Source organism: Sciurus vulgaris (assembly GCF_902686455.1).
Source record: "Sciurus vulgaris genome assembly, chromosome: 2".
NCBI lineage: Eukaryota > Metazoa > Chordata > Mammalia > Rodentia > Sciuridae > Sciurus > Sciurus vulgaris.
The window spans coordinates 160,643,200-160,657,047 of record NC_136462.1 but is presented as its reverse complement, the minus strand read 5'-3'; the positions used below and the strand labels follow the sequence as shown (position 1 = coordinate 160,657,047).

At 40.5% G+C, this 13,848-nt stretch overlaps 1 protein-coding gene across 4 annotated transcripts in view; it reads right to left on the bottom strand.

Moving 5' to 3' along the window:
- Positions 1-223: 223 nt before the first annotated feature.
- DZANK1 (double zinc ribbon and ankyrin repeat domains 1) overlaps positions 224-13,848 on the bottom strand; it is an 83,049-nt gene continuing 69,424 nt past the window's right edge. For 3 of the 4 annotated variants that reach the window (XM_079123348.1, XM_079123349.1, XM_079123347.1), the window contains 7 exons: positions 11,682-11,756; positions 10,075-10,171; positions 9,582-9,682; positions 6,527-6,607; positions 5,815-5,942; positions 1,864-1,938; positions 224-1,420 (listed from right to left, as the gene is read on the bottom strand). In XM_079123348.1, the coding sequence (XP_078979474.1) occupies positions 1,255-1,420; positions 1,864-1,938; positions 5,815-5,942; positions 6,527-6,607; positions 9,582-9,682; positions 10,075-10,171; positions 11,682-11,756 (723 nt within the window). In that variant the 3' untranslated portion in view covers positions 224-1,254. Of the gene's footprint in view, positions 1,421-1,863; positions 1,939-5,814; positions 5,943-6,526; positions 6,608-7,437; positions 9,451-9,581; positions 9,683-10,074; positions 10,172-11,681; positions 11,757-13,848 lie in introns of those variants that run through there. The other variant, XM_079123350.1, reaches the window with a different exon arrangement.

The window sequence follows — 13,848 nt, the reverse complement described above, 5'->3', positions numbered from 1 at the left end:
CCAGAATTGCTGTTGCCACCCCCGACACTCTCTTGTCCTTGGACACAGGTGACCCTTACAAGCATCTTCTCTTACACAGAATGCCTAGAGGCTGACCCTGGAGGAAGCAAGTGCCAGCCCCAGTTCAGCCTCACAGGGGCTTGTGTCCCAATGACCCTGAGCCACCTGCCCTTCCTAGACACCCACACAGTCTAGGGGAAAAAAGCACAGGTCGTGACAATAGTAACTTCCACCACCAGGTCTATTATTTATTGTGCTGAATTAATTATTCTAAATTAATAAGTATCCTACTTACATACATTAACAGAATAACAAGGGCTCCACAAGTCAAAATTACACATTCCTGCAAATGGCTTATTTAAAGCTTATTTGTCAATCAAGCAACAAACAATGATGATAGGAGTAATGATGAGCTCAACATAAAAAATTTAAATAAACTCAACCTTTACGTACTAACTTGGAATCACCTACAAGATATATTTTTAAAAAGGACAAGTGTGTAGTTTGTTACTATTTATGTTAAAAAGGGGGAAAGGAATATATGTGCTATATGTATTTTATGTATACTCCATGTATACGTGTACATATATCATACACATGTGCCTATCTGATCCTGTACTACTGCTGGAAAGATGTAGTTGACACTGGTGTCACTGGTGCCTCTGAGAAGGGGAGTGGTAGCTGTGGACAGGGACAGAAGGGAGACTTCACTACATAGGATTTTATGCTTCTTAGTTTTAAACCATGTGCAATTATTATGTATTGACAATAAATTAAAAACTAAAAGCCAAATTCCCAAAACCCCAGCAATAACCATTAAAAAGCACACATTAAGTTCATCACAATCCAAGATATACTGGGAATTACCCATGTAGTATTAGTGGCTTACAACAATTTAAAAAACAAAAACAAAAAGAAGCCAGGTGTGGTGGCATATGACTTTAATCCCAGTGACTTGGGAGGCTGGGGCAGGAGAATTGCAATTTCAAGGCCAGCCTCAGCAACTTAATGAGACCCTGTCTCAAAATAAAATTTAGAAAAAGGGTTGGAGATATAGTTCGGTGGTAAAATACTTGCTTAGCATGCACAAGATCCTGGGTTCAATCCCCAGCAACACACACATATACACATATATACACACACAAACACACCTTATGACTCCTCTCAACCTCAAAAAATTCCCAGCCTCAAATACACTTTTCAGAAGCCAAGGACAACCAGAGCTGCATGGTTTCTTTCAGTGAGGCCTCAAGTCTAACAGTCCTCCAGGCTGAGATTCCTGGGTTGGGGGAGTTGGTCCTCCAGCCCTTGGCTAAATTTAGCAGCAAAGAGTGAGGTAATGAGGTCATCCCCAATTTCCAGAGCCAGGTCATATGCTGTCTGGCCTCTTGCATTCTTCTTTTGGATGCTTGCATTGCATCTGCAAAAGAAATGGAGAAAGAGTGTCCCTGAAGGATTCAGGCTTATGACCCTGAGAGCCTGACTCTTCCTGCCCCAGAGCCCAGTCTGAGCACTTCCTGGTCCCGCCCTCCCAAACCTGTCGCCAAGAGGCCACTGTGTGACTTCAGCTCTTAGCGGTGGCTATACCCTAAAACATTTTATGGGACTGTGTGACTTCAAAATATTTAATTACCAAGCCTAGCCATTGGCTCCCCTGCAGCAAAGTCTTGCAAACATGTTTAATGGGAACAACAATTTGTGTTCTGACAAGCCCTGAGTGCCCTGGGGGAACATGGTGAGATGGTGACCCTCCCCACTTTAGAAGGGTAGCAGTTCAAGAACTAGGGTTCCTCTAAAATCATCACAGATAGTAGAGAGATCACTGTGGCCCTCAAAAGTATCCATAGAGGCCAAGGAACGTACCCCAGTAAAGTCACGACGCTCTCCCTTCCTGCCAGGCCAAGTAGAGTTGCTTCATGAAGAGCTGTATTTCTGAGCCTATTTGTGGAGGGGAAAACATTCCTGGGTAAATCCTTAATTAACATCATCAGGAAATTGGAGAGGGCAGTGTGACCAAAGGGACCTTGTTTTTACTCACCAATCCATTTAACTAACATGGGAAAATCCCTTGAGTCTCCCCTCTCTCTTCCCTTAGAGGAACACTGTGACAGGTAGTAAGTTTTGATACTAGACTTATGGTGAAAAGTCTAGAAACACATTCATTTTTAATGTGAGAAACCCACAGGGATATGGTTTATAGCTGATTTAATAAATGCTAATAAATACTATTTTAGTAAATTTCCTTCAAGTGTTTATGAAATATATTGGACATAGTCTCAACTTTGGCTTCAACTTCTTAGGTATTATTGTCTGCCTTGTAACTGAATTTTCAGGGAGGAAGTTCCTATTTTTGTGTGGGGTAAATGGCTGTGGTTTCATACAGTTTGGTTTGCATGATATGAAAATAATCACTAATCTTAGAATTTAATGGGCAAGGCTGAGAGATCAGACAGAGCATATTTTGCTACAATGCCAGGTTGTTTCTTTAATTTTCCTGGTCATGTTTGACTTACTGAGGGAGGAGTAGATTGCTAAGATGGAGGATGGGGTGGTATATAAATTTGAAAGCCTCCTGATTAAGAGGTGGCAGAAGTGAGGGAAGGTGGGAGTCATGACTAGAAAAAGAAATGAGGTAAGCAATTGGAGGTCTGTTTCTCCCATCCCCAGCTTCGTCTGTTGACACTACGACCCAGTCCCCACACCTGCAAATGAACCTGCAGACATGGCAAACTCTTTTTCTGAAGAAGATAAAGTGAGCCCTTCACATTTAAAGTTCCTTGGGTCTTTATAAGGTGTTTACTATCTCCTGGGTAGACTTATGGTCTTCTTTCTTTCTGATTCTCCCCAAACTGAGAGCAGAGAGCTCATTTTAATTACTGAATGGGTAGGAGTTGTCTGATGGCTAGATCTTCTGTGCTGGCTATTTCCTTATATAACCATAGTTGGGTTTGGGGAAATGTGACATTGTGATTCTGACAACTTTAAGTTTGTACAATGCTCCTCAAAACAACTGAACTCCAATATGGCACTAGATGGCATACACTTTCTTAATAGATACCCTGTGAGTGGTTCTTCTGAGTAGCTTGGAATTATAATATAACAGACCTTCTAGAGCATAGTTTGCACAGAGGGTACACTGTGATGTTCCATGAGTTTGTATTTTAAAGAAATTTGACCACTAATGCTCTATTTATTCAAATCTAAGTGTCACAGTGGATTAAGGTATAGTTTCTCCCTGTAAATCCTGGATAATTACTGGATAGAACACAAATTGAGTATCCCCTGGGGGAAATGATCAGGGCAAGAAACATTCAGATTTTTTGGATTTGAGAGTATTTGCATATACATAATGAGATATCATGGGGTTAGGACCCAAGTCTAAGCACAAAGTTCATTTGTGTTTCATATATACCTTATACACATACAAATAGCCTGAAGGTAATTTTATATAGTATTTTTAGTGCACCTGTGTTTTGACAGTGACCCATCACATGAGGTCAGGTGGGGAATTTTTCACTGTGGTGTCATGATCTTGGAGCATATGGGGTTTCAGATTTCCATATTAGGGATGCTCAACCTGTAAACCTCCACAGCTGTACTCTAAGAAATAGACTGATGTTTGCATCTTCCTCATCTGGCTACTAGAGTAGAGCCATGAGACATAATGTTTGCAACTGCTAATCTGGCAAAGAAGGGCAGCTATAGTCCAAAAGCAGGAGCTTTTTTTTTGTGTCCCTCTCCCAGTGAGACCTTGAATCTGTGTTTCTGAGTCTGTTGATGTGAGGCATCAGTCTTGGTGGAGGGCATGGATTTATCCTTAACTCCCTTTCAGCTGACTATGGTTCATTCTTGTAGGAATGATACAAACATGGGACCTGGAAACAATATGGAGGGGCTTTCTGCCACCTGCCAAGCTACTTAGTGTAAGCTATCTTGTGTAGAGACCAACTTGCCTCTACTAGCCAAACATGCGCTGGATGTGAGAAAACATTTTAATCCTTGTTTGCTAAGGAACAACTCAAGGAGCCTCTTGAACAGGAAGGCCAAATCTTTGAATGAATTATGTGTAAGAGAAGGATGGATGGAATCTGGGGATGGTGCTCCTGGATCTATTGAGGTCCAGGTGTGATGCAGAGGCCAGATTGACCCAGGCATAAACACTTCAAACTAACAGATATGGACCAGATTTAGCAGAATTTAGTTTTCAGAGGGAAAATCTACCTTCCTCTACTGACATACATTTAAAAGGAAGATCTCTGTGTTCTCTTTAGAGGAATGTCTTCCAGCCTCACTTTTCTCCTCTCTTACCATCCACATGAGCTCATACTGCTCATGGTAACCTTGATAGCGAACACAGTTGGAGTGATGAAGGGCTACACTGTGCATCATTCAGATGGATTGGCATAACCAGTGTCAGATTCACTAGATGCGCACTGAGATCAGACGTGGATCAATGTCACTTTGCAGAATGGTGATGAAGTGGAAACTGAGGAAGACCAGAATAAAACTGGTAATCAGTTACAGATGCAGAGTAGTTTTGTCCTCTTATTGCTTATAAGGTTGGGATTCAGAATATTTAAGCATCAATTCAAAAACTGACTTTTGTGTCATATACAAAGCATTATGCTTAAATGCTACAAGAAAAGTTCATCTAATTTATAAACATATAAGGTACACCCTAATACAAACAAGATAGCATCATTTTATTGATGGTAAAATAATACTATTATATTATCAATGATGATAACACAACAATGTGGGATGAAGAAGCTGACAAAGTATGATGAATGCAAACCCTAAGAAAACTCAAGAAAGTAAATCCCAGTCATCAAAGTTTTACAGCAATATTCTGCTATAAAACAAAAATTTTAAAGGGGTAGTAACTACCAATATAGCTGTCCTATTGGGAAGAAACTTATAAAAATGCACATAGAAAAAATGAACAGGGATGTATTTTGAATAAAAACATCAGAAAAAAGTTTTAAACAGAATAATAATGGAGAAACTATGAGATTTTTGGCCCCTACGGTGGCTTAACCTACACAGCAACATGTTTCACTGACCTACACCTCAACCTTGACTCAGGAATCAGGAGTCAGCAGAATGAGATAATGTTGACATCCCTAGAAGACTCGTCCAGGAGACGAGTTAACATGAATGAATGACACTACAGGAACTTTCCAACCCTGGTTCCAAAGCAAGTTTCAAGAGAACAGAATCGTGAGGTTAGGAGAGAAGGTCATGGTACTACACCAAGACCAGGAAATAATGCAACTTGGGACCTCCCTGTCCTGATTCACAGATGGGGAAAACACAGCACCAGGAGATCATGTGGTGAGTTGAGATGTGCTAGACCCTCCCCTATGGTGTTAGCATCCAGAGACAACCTTTCCATGTTCATTTCATGGGTGCGTTTCCCCATGAATACACTGGGGCCTTTCTTCCCTTAGTATTGATCTTAATAGTGTGGATCATAATGAAAATAATGCTTAAAAACCCAAGAGCTAAGGATTTGCTGGTCCCACAAAAATAGAAATTCATGAATTAACAAAATATATTACCATTAATAAGATTTACTAAATTTGGCAACCCAATAGATCATTTTTAAAATTTCATTTTATCCAACTTTAGAAAACAGAAACTGTTAAAACTTTTATTTATTAAGGCCAAAAGAGATTTAAGTGACCCTTTAAGTGGTTCAAATTGTACAGGACATGTGTGTAGACTAATTCTGCTGCAGCAGAGCTCCATAAGCTGTAGCTGGCTAGGAAAGGACACCTCAGCCCTCAGCTGTACTTTCTACATTTCACTTACGGTCCCCACTGCTGGTCAATGTCTGCTCCTTTCTGAGCAAGAACTGGAATGGCTTCATGGTGCTTATTCACAACAGCTACGGTAACAGCAGGTCGACCATCACTGTCACTGCAGTTAGGGTCTGCTCCCTGCGGCACACAGAAAAAGAGAAACTCATTACAAAACCCTGAATTTAACATTATTTAGTTGCCATCCTGTCAAGTTCAGCAAATGTCCTATTAAAGAAGTGATGGAACTAAGTTGATTTTAGATCAAAGAAAGGAAGATATTCAAGACAGCCTCTAATGGACAAAGTTCCCCAGGTGATAAGATCTCACAGTTTCCCACATTAGGAGGAGCAAGTGCCCTAACCACCTTTGTTTCTTCTTTTTCTTTTTCGTTTTTTGGTTTGGGAATTGAATTCAGGACCTTGTGCATGCTAGGTAAGTTCTCTATCACTGAGCTACACCCCAGCCCTACTTTGTTTCTTTAGGAAACCCAGACTGAAGTTACGTGGCATCCTGAACCAGGGATTCTGTCCAGCTTCATGTATGTTTCTTGGGCTCATGTGGGCTTATCTGCATTTTTTTCTATAAAAATTAGCAACAGGTAACAATAAATGTGAAGCTTTTGACTAGCTATTTATTCCATTCCCAAACAATTTTTAATTAATAGGCAGCAGGTGGAATGACAGGCTGAACGCCACAGAGAGAACTGTTTGGGTCACACTCACTTCCTCCAGCAGCTGTTCAAGCACAGAGATTCTTCCTTGCCCTGTTGGGCCAACTTCCTCCAGCAGGAGTCTGTTTTCAGGCTGCAGGATTACAGAACATGGTCATTTGCACTGCCTGAAAATATCTGCACTACTGATTTCCAGGCACAACACTCAAGACAAATACTTCCTTTCCACACTTAGTGGCCTCATTCTCAGTTGAATTCTGACCACAAGGGTGGGTGTGTGTGACCATGAGTGTACACATGTGAGTATGTTTCCTTGTTTGTGTGTGTGCACATGTGGTCTTCAACACTCAGCAGCACAAACATACATCTAATGTTGATCTTGCTGGTCTCCACTAACATTGTTTTATATTAAGGGCAGAGGTACAAGGGGAAACTTCACAAAACCCCAGAGATTCCAGGCTAGTTCCCTTATGTATATTTTTAGAAAAAGCAACCAGGTGAACACCTAAAATTTACTTGGCATGCTTTATAAAGTGTTCAATGTCAGCTGAAGTATGAGAGGTCAGAACCCATTCTTGCCTAAGAAATGAGTGAATCCATAGTCAACCTCTTGTTTTAGGAAAAGAGCCTCCATCACTTATTGTCAGAAATCTTTTTTTTTTTTTGAACCAGGGATTGAATTTAGGGGTGCTTAAGCACTAAGCCACATCCCTAGTCCTTTATATTTTTTACTTTAAGATTTAAGACAGGGACTGGCCAAACTACATAAGGGCCTTGCTAAGTTGCTGAGGCTGGGTTTTTAAAATTTTTTTTTTAGTTGTAGATGGACCAAATACTTTTATTTTATTCACTAATTTTTATGTGGTGCTGAGGATCAAACCCACTGCCTCACACATGCTACGCAAGTACTGTACTACTGAGCCATATCCCCAGCCCTATTCTGTATTTTGTTTATAGACAGGTTCTCACTGAGCTGCTTAGCACCTCACTTTTACTGAGGCTGGCTTTGAACTTGAGATTCTCCTGCCTCAGCCTCCCAGGTATGCACCACCATGTGGGCTTATTGTCAGAAATCTTAAGAATTTGTCTTTTATATTTTCAAAATGCTATGAAATTTATCTTTATATACAGATTTCAAGGAGGACCACAACTGCCCCATGTGTGAAATGGAAATAAAACCTGCTCCTTCCTGATTCCCTGGGCCTCTAAACTTTTCAGAGGATGCTGGATTCAGGCTCTGTCACCCCCCATCTCCCGCCCTGCCCCTTCATCACCCCATCTCTCTGGTATCTTGGAATAAGGTACTGTACTCTAATCAGTAAACCCCAGGAGGGGTTTGGCAGGGGAGTGCTTGTTTATACTGAATTTGGCTCCTTATGGAAAAATGTACTAGAATCCTCTAGAATGTTTGCTTCATGAAGTCTGACACCTTTATGACTTTGATTCACATTTTATTTTCAGCACCTAGAACCATGCCTGGTACAGGTGGGCTCAAAAGTAATGAATGAATAAGTGAATGAATGTTAGAGCTGCTGATTATTTAGCCCCTAAATGCAAATGAGAAAGTAAAGGCACATAGCAATAGGAGATTCAGATCACACGTAGAGTAAGGGTACAGTCTCCAAAGTTGTAAACTGCTGACTTCATGGAACTCGATACCTTCTCTTATACTCATTACCATATTTCAAACTAGGAGGAGGTGGAGAGCGCAAAGAATCATAAGCAATTAAAGTTAAAAAAATGCTAATGCCTTCTTCACAAATTTATTGGTACTAAGTACACTCAAAGCACATGCTGGGGAAAAAAAGATAAAGAACAGAAATCCTGCCTTTGGAGGAATCATGACGCAAGCTGGATGGCTGGGGCATGCACAACAGAGGAAGCCTCAAGAAACTGGTGGAACCGGAGGTGGAGGGTAAGCACCACATTGTGTCCATCTCCATCTCCATGGGCTTGCTGCTAATCATTGCTGTTCTCTGTGCTGAAGCCAAAGAGGACTAACCAAAAGGCAAGGTGGGGGAGAGAGCAAGGGGATCCACCATTCCTTTCTCCAAAACTCCTTTTGGAATTATTCATGGTGTATATTTTTGAAAATCAAAACTCTAAAAGCTGTGGGAAACTCTGAAAGGGCATCTATCATTAGTGTACTGGTAATTTTGAGGAATTCTAAGACTGAAAGTAGATGAAATCTGACTGACAGAGAAATCAAAGCAAAGAAAAACCAGCTGAAGACACCAGAGGCCTGAGTGTTTTCTCTCCAGGGTACCCTGCAGAAACTCAGAGTTAATCACAAAGGAGGGGGGGGGGTATTTGGTGCCAGTTAAATGCATGAGTGTTCTATGAAAAGGCTCACTGTGAGTAGCTAAGATGCCCTTTCCCTCTTCTCCCACATAAGCAGAAAACTTGTGTCCTCTGTTAAACCCTGACAACTATTTTCTAGAAAGTACATGATTTGCCCAACAAAGTTGTCTCTCATGAGCACTGGAGCCCAAGAATAGAGAACTGGAGAGCCCAAGACCTCCATGACAGATGCAGGGGAGGGTAGGGAGGACAAGGGAGAAAAGACAGGTCCCTGCAGAACACTAAAACACAAGAGAATGTGTCACACCACCAACACCCTTGCCACCATAAGAAAGACCTTCCACACTGACGATGCAGGGGACCCAAATGCTTTCTTCTTCTGACCCTTGCCCAACACCAGCAGGAAAGTCTGTCCCACAAAATAACCATCTACCTACGCAGGGACTTCAGGCCCACACACCTGTGCTGGGTGCCACATCAGGTACCAGTGCTAATCCAACTACTTTTTCATTTGTCAAATGACCAGACAACCAAGGATCATCACATATTTGAGTCAAACCAAATACAAAACAGAGAAAGATGGGCAGACAGAACGACTCCAGAGGAAAAAGATATGATTCAGGAAACTGATGAGAACTTTAATTCTAATTCACAGTCTTGTAAAGGATTCTCCCTCTGTAAAATAAAAATATGCTGTTATAAAAAAGAAACAGAAAATGAGAAAGTATTCCATTTTAAAATGCCAAAGTAGACATTAAAATGACAGGCTGAAGAAGATAGCCGCAAAGACCAAGGAGTATACATACTGTAAGATGCTCTTTCTTTTTGAGAAGTTTTTTGGTCTTGAGATTCCTCATCCTCTTGATTTTTTCCGTGGTATCCAAGATACTCTGGGTGTAGTCGCTTACTGAAATGACAAAGAATCAAGGACAACATGATCTTCCCAACTCCATACATGTAATAAGCTAGTTCTGTCATGCTCCTCAGAAGTCAGAGGGATAATATGGCTTTTATAAAAATTTTAATTTGATTAAACCTGGCAGGAGGGACTGCTAGAGCCACTTCCCAGTCCAGGGGAAGGAGGGAAATGATATTTCAGTTTTTAAACTTCCCACCCCCACTAATGAATCCCCCTCCAAGCCTTATGAAGGCCTTCATAACTCTCCAGAGAAATAAAATGGCTGGAACATAATAGTAAGATTTGTGATTAGGCTGGTAAATTTTATGCAAGTCTCTGCCATCCTTGCCAAATCAATGTATTTCTGGTCAATTGTGAGGTGCTGGAACAGTATGACTCACCCAAACTGGACCTGCTGCTGTATAGCCCATTTCCACCCTCAGTGACACCACTCAGGAACTGGTCACTGAAATTCACCGCCTTGCTGAAGTACAGGCTCTGGCAACGAAAAAATATAAGCACCATGAATGATAGGTCTGCTGGGTCTCAACAGAAGGAATATCTCCCGACTAACCTACTTCTCATGAGGGATGGACGGCTATCTATCCAGACCATGAAGCCTAGAGGCCTGGACATCCTTCCTGACTCTTCCCTCATCTCCCCAAGTTGTACTGTCCATTTTGCCTCAGTTGGTCACTCCTCTTCTCTGTCACTACAGCCATAACCCTTTTCTTACACAGGGACCATTACAACAGCCTGCCAACAGGCTTCTGTCAATCACCATGGTATAATTTAAGTAATTGTGTTGATCCCCAGCTGAAATCCCTTCAGTGTCTTGGAATTAGGGTGGTATAATGGGGAGGCTGCAATTTGATTCCTGGCTCTGTTAGTGTTAGTGACCTTGTAAGAAGCAAGTTATTTAATTTCTCTGAGCCTGTTTCCTTACCTACAAAGTAGAAATATTATGACCTATTTCCAAGGGGTATTATGAAAGTAAAATGAGGTAAAACCAGTGTCTATAAAATGAGATATACATAGACATGGATATCTGTACATCCACCTGCAGTGAGTCCAGGGAATGACACACAACCATATAACCAAAAACAAAGCACATACTGTCTACCCTGGTTTCAAAGCACTTCCATGTACATTAGCCCACTTGATACTCTCAGTTTCTTGATCTAGGCAGGTCCCATGTTTTGTATTATTTTTTCCCCTTGGGCACTGTAGGTTGAACTCAGGTGTGACTTTACCACTGAGCTACATCCCCAGCACTTTTTTTTAACTTTTAAGATTTTAGTCAGGGTGGTACTAAGTTGCTAAGACTGGTGTGAACTTGTTATCCTTTTACTGTATCATCCCAAGTTGCCAAGATTACAGAAATGTACCACTGTGACTGGCATCGTATCCTAATTTTAACATCATTATCACCTTAATGGGCACATAGTCTGGGCCTGATTAATATAGGTTCCCCTCCTTTTCCTTGCCTTCTTCACACATCTTCTCAATCCATTTATCATTCTTTTGAATATTTTGACTTGTCCAATGAAGCTAAACCTGCTGATATCAATGTTTGTTATATACTTACAGTCTCTGTGCAATGCTCCAGTCACTATATAAGAGGTAAGATAAAGGGAGATGTGACTACAAAGCTTGGTTTGTTTTATATAAAGCAAATAGGTCAAAGTGCACATCAGCAAACATTTTTGTTAGTCTTTCCCTAAATCAACTGTATCACAGACATTTCATTAGAATTCAGTGGGTGGGAATAATTCAGACAACTACAGGACCAAGGGTAGGTGATAATTCCCACTACTACATATCTTTGTGTACCTGAAGGCTGAATTTTGTTTAGTTTCTTTATCTAATTCTATGGAAATGCTTGACTATAGTCAAGTTTCATAATACTTGAAACTTTTCCTTTTTATGGATTTTACTAGTGTTTTCCATAAATTTAAATTGAGAATTGGTCAATTCTCAAATGAACAACTTCTGAAAGTTCACTTACCTTGTTTGAGACTTGAATATAATTCAGTCTGATGCTAACTTCACAGCCATCTTCATGGACAGTAGCGGAGATAAGCTTTTAAAGGAATTTTATTTTAATTAATTTATTTGTGGTAGTGTGGGTATTGAATCCAAGGGCATTTTGCCAGTGGAGCAATATCCCCAACGCTTTTTATTTTTTATTTTGAGACAGGGTTTCACTAAGTTGCTTGAGTTGACCTTAAACTTGCAATTCTCCTACCTCAGTCAGTAGCTGAGTTACAGTTGTACACCACTGTGTACTGCTAAGAGTTTTAAAGAGAATTCACGACTGTGGGTGTGGAACTCATTGCCTTGAGCAATAGCCTAGAAATTGAGATGATAGACTCTAAATTTAGTCAAATATTTTTAACAGAAAAAATAAACCAGAACAAAATCTAGATAAATAGAAAACAAAGAGCAAGATGGCAGACATGAATCCAGCAATACCTATAGTTCCATTAATTATAAATGAACTAAATACTTCAATCAAAGGGCAGAGACTTTCAGAATGGATAAAAAAGCAAGATCCAAATTTATATTTTCTTTAAGAGGCATACTTTGGATATTCACACTGTGGCTATCATCACCTTGGAAAAGTTTAACAGGTGACTAGAGGGGAGGCAGGCCTTGACAAGAAATGGACAAGTACCACAATTGAGCAGTTTTCTTTGTAAGCAGCAGAACAAATTTAGATTCAAATGGGGCAGAAAAAGTTTTTTGAAAGGGTCAAACAGTAAATATTTCAAGGTCTTGTGGGTCAAGAATATTTAACATTGATGTTGCAGTACAAAGCAGCCAGATAATATGTAAATGAATGGATATAGTTCTTATCCAATACAACTTCATTTGTTAAACTGGATAGCAGGCCACATCTATCCCATGGGACAGTTTGTAGACTTCTGGATTAGGCTAAAGAAGTTATAAACTGCCAAAATAGCTTATCAAAGGAAAATGAGACAGTTTCAATGTTGGCAATATTTGCTGGCAAGGGAGTGAACAGTCTGATTTTAAAAGACTCTTTGTAGTCTTGTGATAAAGAGAGGAAAGGTCCTCACACTGAGTTTTCTCTAAAATGGTTATCTAATGCCAAAGAAAGGCATGAGGCATGGGGTCTAACAGACCTACTTCAAATCTTAATGCCCTGAGACTCAGCAGGGTAGTCTTGGACAATCACCAAAAATCCTCTGAGCCTCAGTTATCCTAGGTATCACATAAGGCTTTTTCTGCATACCTATCACACCATAATAAACTATCCCAAATTTAGTGCCATTAAACAACTACCACTTTATCATATTCATGGATTCAGACAGGGCATAGCAGAGATAGCTTATCTCTGCTCCACCTGAGGCCTCAGCTAGGAAGATATAAATGATTAGAGGTGTTTGGAAGCTTGGGGGCCAGGATCATGTAAAGTCTGGCCACTTATTTGTCTGGCTTCTGAGCAGGGATGTCTTGAGGACCTATTCATCTGGGGCTGTAGACTTGCCCACTTACATGTGGCTACTCCATGTGGTTTGGGCTTCTCACACTGAAGAAATGTTAAGAGGTGGGTGTGACAAGCAAAAGGAAGCCACATGGTCTTACATGACCAAGGCTTAGAAGACCCTTAGAGTTACTTCTACCATACTTCATTAGTTTAACAGTCACTAGCCCACTCAGATTCAAGAGGATGTGTGTTTGAGGGGAAGACTGTCTAAGAATCTGTGGTCATTTAAAAATAATTACTTCAAAAGTAACAGTCCTCCCTTGTAGGTTTGTTAAGAGGACTGCGGAACACAATGATGATATGAAGTGAACTTTTAAATGGTAACTCTTGCTCTTATGATACTTAGTGCTGTTATATATTAACAGCATGTGATTTATATGTACAATCTGGCTAGACTTAACTTTTATGGGTCTTTTAGCTCTAGCCACTAGAATCCTTGCCACAGCATGTGTCATCTAAGCACGAGATGTTCAGAATCTTCCTTCCTTAAGCCAGGTGTCCCAGAAAGAAACCTTGAGACAATTTTCATGAGTAAGTGATTTATTAGGGTAGAGCTCACAGGGGAGAACAATAAGAGGGTGTGGAAATAGAGCAGGAAGGGAAAAGGAGCTAAGCAAGGTGCAATTTCAGGCAAAGTCCTGAAGGAAGTCTGATTCCATAG